General features: G+C 49.2%; 2 protein-coding genes across 2 annotated transcripts; one reads left to right on the forward strand and one right to left on the reverse strand.

Moving 5' to 3' along the window:
* Positions 1-3,303: 3,303 nt before the first annotated feature.
* On the forward strand, positions 3,304-5,653 carry LOC119363452 (endoglucanase 14-like). The gene is made up of 5 exons (XM_037628808.1): positions 3,304-3,622; positions 3,716-4,135; positions 4,471-4,557; positions 4,646-4,798; positions 4,889-5,653. Exons 1-5 carry the CDS (start codon positions 3,416-3,418, stop codon positions 5,492-5,494), a joined length of 1,473 nt encoding a protein of 490 aa, XP_037484705.1. The 5' UTR covers positions 3,304-3,415; the 3' UTR covers positions 5,495-5,653.
* On the reverse strand, positions 5,584-7,674 carry LOC119363442 (acetylornithine aminotransferase, mitochondrial-like). The gene is made up of 3 exons (XM_037628798.1): positions 7,239-7,674; positions 6,667-7,098; positions 5,584-6,256 (listed from the first exon to the last, which is right to left on the reverse strand). Exons 1-3 carry the CDS (start codon positions 7,641-7,643, stop codon positions 5,720-5,722), a joined length of 1,374 nt encoding a protein of 457 aa, XP_037484695.1. The 5' UTR covers positions 7,644-7,674; the 3' UTR covers positions 5,584-5,719.
* Positions 7,675-14,299: the final 6,625 nt, after the last annotated feature.

The following is a 14,299-nucleotide window of genomic DNA, read 5'->3' on the forward strand; positions in this document are numbered from 1 at the left end:
TAAGGGGTGGGCTATTTATAGCCAGGAGGCAACCTGACCTGATTTGTCCAAAATGACCCTGGGACACTAAGGAATTGACACGTGTCCAACCGTCAGATTTCAAACACACACGGCAGCTTGACTTGGGCTACAAGTAAAGCTGACTCATCCAGCTTTGGATAAGATTTGCTCTCATTGTCTTCACTCGAGGACATAGGATTTGGTTGAGCATCACATCGGTCACTCTGACCTTGTTCACTTGGACTCCACTTAACAGTACAGTGGTTCCTATGACTCAACAAATAAGAAAAGAAAACTACGAAACAACTATGTCTTCGTACTCCATAGTCTTCATACGATGTCTTCTCATGTCATAGTCTTCAATGTGAATCTCTTCACAGACCACTAGTGTCTTCAATGTCTTCACACATTTTTAGTGGTCATCTCTGGTAGGTAAACCGAATCAATGAGGGACTACTACCTGTGTTATCCTGTATTTCTCACAAACACATTAGTCCCTCAACCATGTTTGTCGTCAATACTCCAAAACCAACTAGGGGTGGCACTAGATGCACTTACAGGGACTCACTAAAATACTATAGAAACCCTACCAAGTGGTACAACCGGACAGGCAAGCGGTAGTACCGGTTGTGAAGAACAACCGGAACAACCGCTCAGCCACCACTCAACCACCACTCAACTACCACTATGAAACAGAAGCGAGACACCCCTGTGAGCGGTGATCGAGTGGTAGTTCACCGGTGCAACCGCCTAGCCCTGGAACCTTGGGTGGCTAAGTCCTAAGTGGTACAACCGCTTAGGGCACCGGTGTGCGGAGCACAACCGGAACAACCGGGCCACCACCGCCCGAGTACCGCATCAAAACAGAACCAAGGCCTGTTGTTGAGTGGTACCTGGCCGGTACAACCGCCAATAACACCGCAGTCATGTTTTAAGCACGGTGGCGGTATCATCGCCCGAGGGCAGCGGTACAACCACTTGGTCATGACTGGGCAGTTCAACCCCAGGGTATCACCCCTGGGGTGGTGGTTGGGTAAATGCCAAGAGACAGCGGTACAACCGCTCGAACAAGCAGTACAACCGCTGGGAGTACACAGCAACAGTTGAAAAAGAAAGGGAGCTCTCTCTCACACAAAACAAGGAAGGCAAAGGTGGGTGAGGAAGAAGTGTACGTGCAACGATTCACCCAACACCTTCCGATGTGGATTCCCTCTTAATAGTACGGGTTTCTACGACCAAAGAGATAAACACGTAGACAAACACCGTCTTTGATCTTTTTCTTCCAGAGAGAATAGCTAATCGATGCAAGCCTAATCACCGAGAATCTGAAGCACTTAGCACAAGATTAGACCAACAAAGGGTTGTCATCATCATCCAAAACACAAAGTAGGGAAATGACCTTACAAGGTGGATAGAGAGATTGAGTCGTTCATAGAGCTTTGGAACCATGTCGACGACTGGGATGATGGTGATGAGTAGTATGCGCGTAGTACTGAGTTTATCGTAGTACTTCCGTAGTGTTATTATGTTTAAGTTTGAACTCGTGTTTAAGTTAGAACATTTGGTATTTTGAAATGTCCTAGTATGCAATGACCATGTGCCCTATTTTACATCATCTGCTATGGCAGAAAATGTCTGGTGGCCTATTTTAAATCGTCTGATACACACACAAAATCTAGTGCCCTAAAACTTTCTTTGGGCACCCTATTATACATCATCTGTTGGCGATGCTCTAATGTTGGGATCATCAATATTCTTATACTACCTTGAGCCCCCACGTGCAAGTGGTATGCCAGAGAAAGTCGAGACTGATAATAAAAAAAAAGCATGTCTATGCTCAAAGGCCAAAGTTTTGGGTGGTAGCAACTGTTGGGAGGGCAACAACGTCATCTCCTTTTATGAGGTGGACTAGATGGTAGGAGGCCTCATCCGGCTCCCGGGATGACGACTAGGTGGCTTTGGAGCCTCCATCCTGTTTTCGGCGATGTTTAATTAGTGAAGTTTAATTATGTGTACTTCAAACTATTTAGGGTTGTATTTTGGATTTGAAGGTTCAAATGGATTGACTCGTATTAACTATGAACTTGTATATGAATTAGTTAAGTGTTGAGTTCAATTTTGTGGTATGTCACTGGAACTATGAGTTGTTGTTTAATACCGTGTTAAGTTCAATTATGTGATATGCCATTTGAAAAGGATAGATGTATTGGGTCCCACATGGCAGTGGCCATTGTGCTCGAGCTAGGTCGTCTGGGTCCCACGCATCAGTGAGTGGGCTAGCAGGGGCAGAACTGTCAATCCAACGCCGCACTAATGGTCAAACGGCTTTGACAGGATGAAATCATGATAAAAGAGCAAAAGAGAAGAGTGAGCACGAACTAATGGCAAGAATGTCATTCTCTCAAAAAAAGGAAAAAGGCAAGAATGTTAATGTTTTCTTCTTAGACGGCCCTCACATTGCTCATGTTCTAAATAGGCCTCTTTTTTATGCGAAAAGGATCAGATCTACTATAAAGAGTAATTATTTTCTTCTTAGACGTCCTTCACATTGCTCATTTTCTAAACGGGCTTTTTAATTGTACTGGTTGCTTGTTTGATGGAAGCTTAGGTGTTATCTCATTGATTGATATCTTGTTTTCTCAAACTAACATAAAAGTTGCCAATTGAAGCAAACCCCTTCTATGAGGCCCAGAAACTACTGCTAATCTATTGGCTATTGGAGTAGTAAAAACCCATCTCATATTGTGCGAGAAGCTAAAGAGCCCGGCCATTGATTCCCACATATCCATCCATTCTCTCACTCGAGAAGATCTACTCACGTAGGCACAGCCCAGTGTAACGTTTTTCATTATCCATCTTGTATGTTAACTCTTCAATTTCCAAAGATAGTATTCAGATCTCAGAGTAATCAATACAGTCCTTTTATTCGCAAATGAGATCCATATATACACCATAAATACATGATCTCAAACGCGTCCAAAAAATATATGAACTGGCTGTAGGAAATATCGACCTTCTCCAATGAAGTTAATTCGGCCAAATAAGTTCAGATACGGGGACGATACGATTTACATTTGGCACCCGGTTTCTGAAGGTCGCAAAATCTCCGCACATAGTCAAAACAAATCAATACTCGTGCATGTATGGCGCGTAATCATTGTAGGATATCAATGCTTGCATTTCTGATGGATTTGTTTCACCAATTCATAGTGGATTGAAACCTTATTCCTCTCACCCCATCTCCTTACTTGCGCCTATAAATACACTTGTCCCGTCGAGGGGAGGAGCGTACTCGCTGATCACTCTACTGCACACATAAGACAGTGGTACAATACAACGATAGGACCTAACAAGAAACTAGCCAGTAGTTTTTGTTGTAGAGAAACTAGCTAGTGAACGCCGAGGGACGACGAAGATGGTGGCAAGGGCTAGGGTGCTGCTCGTTGCCGCCGTGGTATGGTTTTTGGCAACCACGGCGTGCCAAGCCGCCCAGCGGGACTACGCCACCGCGCTCACCAAGTCGCTGCTCTACTTCGAGGCGCAGCGCTCCGGCAAGCTGCCGCCGACCCGGCGCGTCCAATGGCGCGGCGACTCGGCCCTCAAGGACGGCGCCGACCACGGCGTAAGCACATCGGCGATGCATGCATGTGTATTACTACGTTGTACGTGTTTGGTTCGTGCATGATGCTGACATGCTTGATCGATCGACGTGCAGGTGGATCTCATCGGCGGCTACTACGACTCCGGCGACAACGTCAAGTTCGGGTTCCCCATGGCTTTCACGGTGACGATGCTCTCGTGGAGCGTGGTGGAGCACCGGGACCGGCTGGCCGCGGCGGGGGAGCTGAGCCACGCGCTCCAGGCGGTGCGGTGGGGTGCCGATTACCTGGCCAAGGCGCACGCCCACCCCGACGTGCTCTACGTGAATGTCGGCGACGGCGACTCCGACCACGCGTGCTGGGAGCGGCCGGAGGACATGGACACGCCCCGGAGGGCCTACGTGGTGAACGCCACCCACCCAGGCTCCGACGTCGCCGCGGAGACGGCGGCGGCACTGGCCGCGGCCTCCGTCGCGTTCACAGGGCCGCGCGGCGATCCCCGGTACGCGTCGACGCTTCTGAAGCACGCGAAACAGGTGCGCATTTTTACTTGCTTACATTCAGAGAGACTGCTGCATGTTTTGAGTTTTGGCACACGCAGCACGCAGATTACACAATGGATGGTCAAAAATCCATTGGTGTAATAGTACTAGATAAGAAAATAGAGCGACGCACGTATCAATTTGCCCTTTAAATTGGGGAAATTGAACGGTGGCTACCATCAATTTGAAAAATAATGTGATGGGATTTATTTAGCAAATCAATTCATAAAGCCGTGGTCATATAGTGGCTAAAAATGAATGTCAAATTAATTATTGCTAGAAAACTGAAGCCGTGGTCAGCTAATTTCTTGAGTGACTTGCTTCTGCAGTTGTTTCAGTTCGCCAAGAACCACCGTGGCCTCTACCAGAACAGCATTCCATCGGCCAGAAGTTTCTACAGTAGCAGCGGCGACGAGGTAGGAAGCACATCACTAATTAATGTCACAATAATGAACAGAAAAATAGCAGTGTTGTAAAGCAAATACTGAAACTTGTTTGGAACAGGACGAGCTGCTGTGGGCAGCTGTCTGGCTCTACATCGCCACCGGCCACCAGGAGTACAAGGCCTACATCGCCGGCACCAACAACGTTGGCGGGGTGCCGCAGTCGTTGTCCTGGGACGACAAGTTCGTCGGAGCCCAGGCACTGGTCGCCAAGGTAAATGTACCATGATGATCCTAGTAGGTCTGGTGAAGTGACAACAACTTTAAGCTTCAGTAACTGATGACTATGCTGGCCATACTGCAGCTCATCCTCCAAGGGAAGCTGCCCAACAGCGGCCGCCACGCCGAGATGAGGAGCAACGTGGAGAGCTTCCTCTGCAATGTCGTTCAGCATGGTGACGGCCGCAGCGGGCGGCTCACCCCGGGCGGCATGCTCTACCTGCAGCCCTGGTCTAACCTGCAGGACGTCACGACGGCGATGTTCGTCCTCGTCACGCACGCCGACCACCTGGCGGCGGCGAGGGCTTCCCTGCAGTGCGGCGGCGTGAGGCTGCCACCGGCGCAGCTCGTCTCGTTCGCACGGTCACAGGTGGACTACATCCTTGGCAAGAACCCAATGAAGATGAGCTACATGGTTGGGGTTGGAAAGAGGTACCCGTTGCAGCCGCACCACCGCGGCTCGTCGCTGCCATCCATCAGGAAATACCCGGGGAAGATCTCCTGCGGCAAAGGAGCCGAGTACTTCCACAGGTCTGCGCCCAACTTGAATGTGATTGACGGCGCCATCGTCGGAGGGCCTGACAACAACGACCATTACGACGATTCTCGGGGAAATTACCAGCAAGGCGAGCCATCGACCTACACTGTTGCGCCCATCGTCGGAGTTCTTGCTAGGCTTCTGCGTAACTGATGTTCCTGTTTTCAGTCAAGAGATGTGCAATGTCAATGCCGTCCTTGTAATTTAGGCAGATATAACTTAGCCAATAAAAGACTTATACCGACAACAACACAGGCATTGTTTCCTTCCAAACTTTGAAAAGAACTTCAACATCACAATAGTCCAACATGACATTTTATTCCCTTCCAAATTTCGAAAGAAACTTCAACATGTAGATCTTAAGAGATCTTGTTTACACTAAGAGGTAGAGGCTTCAAGAGCAGGTAGACATTCCCTTATCACCTCTGCAGCTTGCTCCAGCTCCTTCTCCGACACGATGAGCGCAGGCACAAGCCTCACCACATTGCCTTTCCCGGCCGTCAGCAGAAAGACACCAGCATCCAAGCACGCATCGACCAAAGGCCCAGCCGGTACGTCGAGCTCAATGCCAACGATGAGACCGGCCCCCCGGATCTCTTTGACATGAGGGTTTCCACCCAGCTTAGTTTTGAGCAGCTGCTTGAAGTATTCTCCTTTCTTGGTCACCTCTGCTAGAAAGCCAGGTTTCTGGATCTTGTCCAATGTGGCTAATGCAGCATGGCACACAAAAGGGCCTCCGCCGAATGTGGTACCATGGTCACCGTAGTGTATGGCTGCCGCAACCTTTTCGGTGACCAAGGCCACACCAATGGGAAGGCCGTTGGCCAGTGGCTTCGCCAAGGTCATTATGTCAGGTAATACACCATAAACCTCATGGGCCCAGAGGTAACCTGTGCGCCCCAGACCACATTGCACCTGTGTTGCAAACAGTAGATTAGATGTCTCCACATCTCAAATTGACAGAAGTTGAACTTCACAGTGCAATCCTAAATCCCTACTGTTGAATTGCGTATTTGCATTTTGGTTATTTCAAATATGAAAATGCAGGCTCTCATGGAAGATCCCTTCATGGGGACAATGATCAGAAAGTTGTCCCAGTCTCCCAGAATTAGGAAGCAATAGGGAATACATTCCCTGCCGGACGCATTTGGCGTCTTCGTTCTAAAAAAAAAATACATTCCCTGTCGAACCACTGATGAATCTCCAGAACAGAAAATAATTTTCTCTCCTTATACTAGAAATTCAGAAATTGTGTAGTTACCACTAATTATTTCTATGCAATCGACTACAGAGACAACTATTAATGAAGGTAAGTTGTGTCATACCTCGTCAAAGACCAAGAGAGCCCCTGCCTCATCACAAGCATCCCGCAGTCCCTGCAAGAACTCCTTGGTGGCACTGTGAATCCCACCCTCACCCTGCACGGGCTCGACAAACACAGCAGCAATCTTCCCCGACTGTATCACCTTCTTGGCCTCCTCCAAATTGCCATACTCGACAAATGTTGAGCCGGGCATGACAGGTTCAAAGGGCTCCCTGTACTGCACCTTGCTAGTCAGCGCGAGCGAGCCAATGGTCCGGCCATGGAAGCAGTTGGTGAAGGACATGAACTCCGTAGGCGCATCACCGTTGGGGTGCGCGACCCTCTGGTACTTCCTGGCGAATTTGATGGCCGCCTCATTGGCCTCAGTGCCGGAGTTGGCAAAGAAGGCGCGGTCAGCAAAGGAGGCTTCCACGAGCCGCTTGGCGAGCTCCACCTGCGCGTTCAAGAAATGGATGTCAGACGAGAAGGAGAGACCGTGTGGGAAGATTAACCAGGCAAGCAAAGCGTCGAACACGTTGCGGACATTGTGGAGTGAGTTTGGGATGGGGTTGGTGGGGAGCAGGGGAGGCGTACCTGGGGCACGGTGTAGCCGACGTTGCTGGCGTGGACCAGGCGTCCGCGCTGGTCCGCGGCGGCGGCGTCCACGTCGGGGTCGCCGTGGCCGAGGGCGTTGACGGCGATGCCGGCGGCCATGTCAAGGTACTCACGCCCATCGATGTCGTAGAGCTTGCAGCCGCGCCCCGCCACGAAGACGACCTGGGCGCGTTTGTAGGTGCCCACGATGTACTTGGCCTCGTCCGCCATGACGGCCCGGCTCGCCGCGGACAGCTCCCGCCGCGCCGCCGCGGGGGCGGTCGGCGCGGGCGCCGGGGTCGCGAGGCAGGCGGAGACGCGCGCCCGCCGGGACGACGGGAGCCTCGCGGCGGCCGCGGCCGGCTTGACGGGCGCGACGGCGAGGAAGGATTGGAGCGAGTTCATGGCGGACGGATTCGGGGTGGGCGAGAGGGAGTGGAGGGGTTTCGGAGTTAAATACGGATTGGGGTCGGGGTTGGATGAAGTTAAAAGAAAAATCTGGTCACGCTTTCTGGTTTCGTGGCGGCTACTGTTTTTGTTGTGCATCAACAACTACCGCGTGCGGCGTGCTGCCTTCTCTTACCGTGGACTTTCGTCTTGGACTTCTTTTGCTTTCTGTCACTGTATTATATGCGTGCAACCCTAGCTGAATTCCACGATGTTTCTAGCCGGTTGGTGTGAGAACACGGGCTTTTCTTTTCATCCTGAAAACGAAAGGAAAAAGAAAACACAAAGTTTAGCCTTTTTTGCTTTACATAATGTGAAGTACATAATTGTACAACCCTATCATGGATATTTGCTAAATATTCTGTCCGTGCTCTGGTATTCTCGGAGTGATACATTTCTTATACCAAACCTGAAAGTTTTCGATTTCGATTCATTCATTTAGTTTAACCGTACTATATGATATATCATGCAATTATATCAGAGATCGGAAAATGGCGGCTTACTACACTACTAAAAAAGATTTATTAGTGACGTATCTGTTTTGGCCATTAATGACGCAATACAGGTGCGCCACTATCACTAGTAACATATACTAATGGCGCATCCCTGGTGCGCCATTAGTATACCAGACTATAGTGGCGCATGAGGCAGTGCGCCGTTAGTAAGTCACACGGTGCACCATTAGTATGCCTCCCAGGGGGCCATATTTATCTTGTGCTCTGGGTTACTAATGGCACACTAACTGATAATGCGTCACTAGTATGTTTATTGCAGTGCGCCACTAATGTGATGTATGGTGCACCACTAGTATGAATATTAGGAAAAAAATTCTGATATTTACACAGGTTACAAAATATATTACTGCACAGAATATAGACATCACAACATATAAACAGCAGATTCATCAAATACAATAGAAGATTAGTCTCTGAATACAATTCATCATATTAGTCTCCGAATTCAAAAGACCGAACAAAGTTAGAACATTACAAGTCTCGAGATCGCGAGTAGCGAGTTTGTCTTCACATTACAAGTCGATATCGATCATCTAAACTACCATCACATAGAAGAGAGCTGCGGTCATCACGATGAGCATCATCGCGATGAAACTGGTCTTCATCCGGTTCCTCCTCAGCTCCCTCCTCTCTCCCGCTAGATAGCGCGCGTATCTAGCTTCCGCCTCCGCCCTAGTGGTGTACCATTTGTAACTGTTACCGCTGAAACGGTGAACCTGTCTCCGACACTCCTCCAAGTCGTCGTAGACTCCGGGAACCTTACCCTTGTACACGACATACAACGGCATCTCTATGCACTAGCCAAACAAAATGTTAGTAGCAATTCACAGACAATACATAAGCAATATATAAGTATTCAACAAAAGGATCGGAAGAGAAAAGCAAGACATTAATAGCACGATTCATGGTCCTACTAATAAATAGCATCGATTACATATAAGTTGAATGACTGTCCAAACCAAAGAGACATACAAGTTCATTAAAGTTTAATTATAACATGAGCTAATCGATATTTCAGAACTACACATAGCATCACTACTTTCGACTCGACTTAGGGACCGGAGCGTGGATGAAGCCGCCGTCTATCGTGATGGTCATGAAATCGCGGGCGTTGTCAGCCTGCATTTGTAGCGTTGTTTCTATCTCACTGTTGGACGGTTGATATCTGCTGAGGTAGAACTGCCCCGAGATACGAAAGACATCTTGATGGATGATTTCCGCAAACTCTGACTGGATGCGAAAGAATTCTTGTCTGATGTCCGCGTCCTGTATTGCCGACAAGCTTGTGGCCCAATCTTTGAGATTATTTGGTAGCAGAAGGTGATTATGGTCCCGTACGATCGCCTACATGTGATGGAGGACGCAGTAGGCATCCTTCTGACCGCCAGGCGGCTGCTTGACGCAAGGGAACGTCGTATTGTGGGCAAACATGTGCTTGCCGTACCTACGAATTGGCCTGGTGAAGGTGCCTCCAGATCTGGTGTAGCTGAGGAGAACATCATCAAGAACTTTCTTGATATTTGTGTAGTCTTTCTTCGACTGACGGTTCGAGTAGAAATACGTGGCTTAAGAGAATGAGTGTGCAATGTGTGTCACTGCACAAAACACGGAATGTTAGAAAAAAAGAACGATCGAAATCTAAGAAATCATATGTTACAGGGCGGTGAGGGGATGACTTACTCGGGAAAGTAAGGCACGAGGAAGTTATCCTTATCTAGGTTTGCCAGAATGACGCCTTCGAGGTATGAACTCGCGACTTGCCAGTCCCTAGCGCTGCCCAAGATCTTGGCACGCATGTAGAAGGGGTCGACTATCACGATGCCTGGAGTCTTGTCTCTAATGATCCGCATCTCCATACTCAGCGAAAATAGCCAAACGAAGGTGTAGTGCAGCGGATGAAGGTTAAACATAGCGAAGATGTCATCAAACCGCAGGACGATCATACCCCCGATGGCGCTATCCACAAAGCCCTTGCCCTCTGGCACCTTGGCCACGAAAACCGGGTATGCCACATCATTCTCTCGGAGACGCCGCTTCTCCAAAGAAAGAACACTGTCATGCAGACTCCGCATAGCACCGGTTGCAGCATTGAGCAGATTAGTCGGTAGCATCAGCCTACCCACCACATGCACCCTCCTCGAGATATCCTTAGGTGAAGGTGGCCCGTCCTGAGCACGGATCGTACTCGGTGCCGGCTGGCTCGCACCCTTGTTAGTCTTTCTTTTCCGTCCCTTCTTCTTCTGCTGTAATGGGATCGAGTTCTGCTCACAGACAACCTTCTTGAGTGTGTTGGGGCTGGTAATATTTCGCACCTCGGCTATCTGAGACTCGGTGAAAGCGACAGCTGGAAGCGTCTCCTGAGAACTGAACGCCAGATGACTCCTATTGCAATTGGGTTTCTCCGCGGTACCAGCTAGATCATCTTTTGCAGGGTTGGGTTCTTGAGAAGGAGGCCCCAAGAATTCGTCACCGTACCCATGTTTGTTGAAGTACTTATCAACGTTGGTAAATGTACCATCGTTGTCGTCGTTGGCGTCGTCCGGATCCTGTGCCATATGCATGTCCGGATCTTGTGCCATATCCATTGTCCGGCATGTCCGGTAGCGTTGCGGGGGTCTTGCCATGGCTTGGTGCCGACACGACTGGCGGTGTTGTCTCTGGGGTGGTGTCCCCCGCCCCCAAACGAATCTGGCTCTTCGGCTAAATCATGGGCCAGTTTATGCAGGCGCTGAGGGTCATCACATCATCTTCGTCAGCCCCATGGGGTCGATACGGAGGTAACATGTCGACGAAGCCCGGCAGCACCCGAACCAGTTGAACCCTATAAACGGTGGGTGGCATCTGATTATCGTGGAACACGCGGCTGCCCCTGCCCTTGGCGACATCGACCAACTCGTCGTTCACGAAGTGCAGGAGAGTGCACGGAACACCGGTGGTGCCCTGCGAAAACATGTAGGGCGTCAGGGATGCCTAGTCAAAGGCAAGGAGATGAAGTCATCGGCCGAGAGGCTTAATTAGTTACTGTGATGGCGTCGAGCTCGGCTAATGTCGAGGCACCGCCAACAGCGAGCGTGCAAGTGACGGAGGGGGCGCTTGCTGCCGAGGTGTCGGCCGGCGTATTCTTCCCACACCCAGGTGTATTAAGCTGCAATGCCGCCGCCGCCGTGGGAGAGACCAATGCCGCCTCCGCCGGAGACACCAATGGTGTCGCCGGCACGTTGCGCGAGTTGCTGCCCGTGAAGCTGGGAATAGGGGGCGGCCCCTGTTGGCCGTCCGCAATCCACGCATGCAACCCAGAAACCAAGGTAGGCATAATGGCGGTGATCGTCGCTCCCAGTTGGTCTCGCACTTCCTCTTCGACGATCTCCGGAATCCGCACCACTTGTGCCTTGAGTTGTTGAACCTCGCGCTCCTGGCTTTGCAAGATGGTCTTTCTCTCCTTTCGCCCAGCGATATAGTACTCCAACCATTCCGTGGACAAGCCTTTGCCAGCCACACGACCAGCTGACGACGACTTACTGAGCTTATCCTTGTTTTTCATTATGTTCAACGCCCTATTTGAAGGCGTGTCGAAAGGGGAGCTCTAAGACGACCCCGTGCTACTGCTTTCAGTTTCCTGCGGAAGGAACATGAACCATTTAGAAAATTGGCTTCATTAATTAGAATGCAACCATATGGAGCTAATTACGTGGGGGTGTATTCCTTACCAGAAGACGCTCAAGCGCCTTGGTCTTCGGATCTGTGGTAAGCTCCTTGGTTACCGGGTCCACCTTGTACCGGGCCCTGACATACTTCCTGGTCTGCTTGTCACGATATTTCTCGAAGAGGGGCAATAGGCCTTGCTTGGCACGCTCCGCGTCCTCCTTGTCCCATATAGATTTCGCCACTCTATAACCACCGGGACCGAACTTGTGGACCCCTAAGTTCAAGTCCCGCATCTCTTTCCCCCACTGACTTGATTCCACGGTTGCGTCGCTCTCGCACTTGATCTTGAACTCCAAGTAGTCATCTTCGCTGATCGAAGTATGTTTCTCCTTGATCTTCTCATAAGTATCACCTTTTTCAATCATTCTCTTCACCGCAGCTCTCCAAGTAGCCAGGGTCGTGCTCATCTTCGTGAGGGCGGCACTATTCACTTTATTCCCTGAGAGGCGTGTGTTTGCGAAGTCACCGGGGAATTTGTATCGTTCGTGCAGCTACGTGAAGAGGATGTTGCGCAAATTCCCTCAGTCACGATGCCTTAGGTTCTCGGTGTTGATCGAGACGGTGCTCCGAAGAATGCACCCGAGCTGTCCCCCGTACCCCTTGACTATTTCTGGGGGCGCCGTTGGATGCCCCTCGGAGGACACTTCAGTAAATTCCTCCTTGACGGCGCCGAGCATGTTCCGGCGCCGGTCCTTCCATTGCCTATTTGGTTGGCTGCCATCTGTGCGTGCACTGGCATCATCAGTGGTGGCATCCTCGACGGCACCATCAGTGGTGTCATCCCGGACGCCACTAGGGGTTGTGTAGTCAGGATCGGTGTCTTCCGCGGCGTCCTCATAACGGTGAGGTTCTTCCTCCATCTTCTAGGACAGCTCCCAGAATGCCTTGCTGCCCAAACCGCCGGCCTCATTGTTGTGGGCCATGTTTCGCTCTAAATAGGAAAAAAGTTTGGTCAAAAAGTTGGTTATTGTCAAGGAACAAGATCTCATCATTTAGAGTTTGTGACGAATTATCATGGTCTCATCATTTAGGGTTTGTCGACATCGAGGTATCCTAAAAGCTAAGCTTTTATCATTTAGGGTTTGTCGACGCCGAGGCACCCTAAAAGCCTAAGCTTTCATCATTTAGGTTTTTATCGACACCGAGGCACCCTAAAAGCCAAGGTTTTATCATTTAGGGTTTTTCGACGCTGAGGCACCCTAAATGCTAAGTTAAGTTTTCATCATTTAGGGTTTATCGATGCCGAGGCACCCTAGGTTGACTGATATATATGGGTACTCTAAATGGCAGTTGATCCTACTTAAGTAAGTACTAAGATACCCCAGCCCATGCATTAGTCGCAAGTACCCCATATGTCCTATTTTTAGCAAAGTCTTGCTAAAATTCACGGAAAATTTCATCATGACCTTTGCTGAAAATAGGACTTATGGAGTACCCGAATTTGCCGGAACGGAAGTTAATCGACATTCCGGCAAACTCAAGGGCCTCTCGGGGTACCTGCAAAATCATCACGACACGATGGTCGGAGACAAAACCCAGCAAACTAGCACCACAATGTGCCTCTACTTTCATATGGATGAAAAGGCCACAGACCATATGGTCCTCTGCTTTCATATGGACAAAAATCAGCTCAACTTGCAAACAAGAATCAGCCAAGACAAGAGAGGTGGCCATGGCCAGCAGCACACTGAACATCCAAACATCACTTCAGTGCATACTACACTTCAAAGCCAACTGATCATCATAGGCAGTATATGTATCAGCAGCAAAGGACAAATAATGCTATATAACAGGAAGAGAAATAATTGCAAACTAATTGTACATATAAAAAGGGCAAGAACGCAAATATGATCATCTAAAATGAAGTTTGAATATAACAGCAGCAGACCAGAACTTTGTTCTCAAAGTGAGGTAAAAGTGCGAGTAAATGTAATTTCTTGAGACCACAATTGTAGTTCGCTTGCAGCAAGCAACTAAATAAGCAAGCAGCAGGCAACCAAAAGTGATCGTAACTAACAAGTGTAACACACATAGAACTGGATTCTATGTCAGACTTTCAATAGGAATAGTTAATATCCATGACACGATAGACCAGTGAACTAGAAAAATCACAAGGTACTTTCTCTACCTAATGAACTCCATATGACCACATAAAACCGTGTTTAACCATACCAGAAGCCATTTTCATAGTCCACTATCCTATTGCCAACCATACACCCAGTTGGCCAAAAAACAACCTACTGTGAGCCCATGCTTGCTTCCAGGACATAGTAAAAAATAGCATTTTGGTTCATGCAACATATACTACAGTTCTTTTTCAAATTTACAGTAGCAGCAGTAGTACTAGTGGGTGTTCAAAAACCATTGTAAGTTTCAATGCACTGTATCATCAAG

This window comes from Triticum dicoccoides, chromosome 1A, assembly GCF_002162155.2.
Source record: "Triticum dicoccoides isolate Atlit2015 ecotype Zavitan chromosome 1A, WEW_v2.0, whole genome shotgun sequence".
Taxonomy (NCBI): domain Eukaryota; kingdom Viridiplantae; phylum Streptophyta; class Magnoliopsida; order Poales; family Poaceae; genus Triticum; species Triticum dicoccoides.

Bases quoted from the DNA above. Each gene is read 5' to 3' on its own strand.
- LOC119363452 (XM_037628808.1), top strand. From the start codon at position 3,416: ATGGTGGCAAGGGCTAGGGTGCTGCTCGTTGCCGCCGTGGTATGGTTT. The intron at 4,558-4,645 runs GTAGGAAGCACA...TGTTTGGAACAG, and splicing joins ACAGTAGCAGCGGCGACGAG to GACGAGCTGCTGTGGGCAGC. The intron at 4,799-4,888 runs GTAAATGTACCA...GCCATACTGCAG, and splicing joins CCCAGGCACTGGTCGCCAAG to CTCATCCTCCAAGGGAAGCT.
- LOC119363442 (XM_037628798.1), bottom strand. From the start codon at position 7,643: ATGAACTCGCTCCAATCCTTCCTCGCCGTCGCGCCCGTCAAGCCGGCC. The intron at 7,099-7,238 runs GTACGCCTCCCC...TTGAACGCGCAG, and splicing joins TCGGCTACACCGTGCCCCAG to GTGGAGCTCGCCAAGCGGCT. The intron at 6,257-6,666 runs GTATGACACAAC...TTTGCAACACAG, and splicing joins CTCTCTTGGTCTTTGACGAG to GTGCAATGTGGTCTGGGGCG.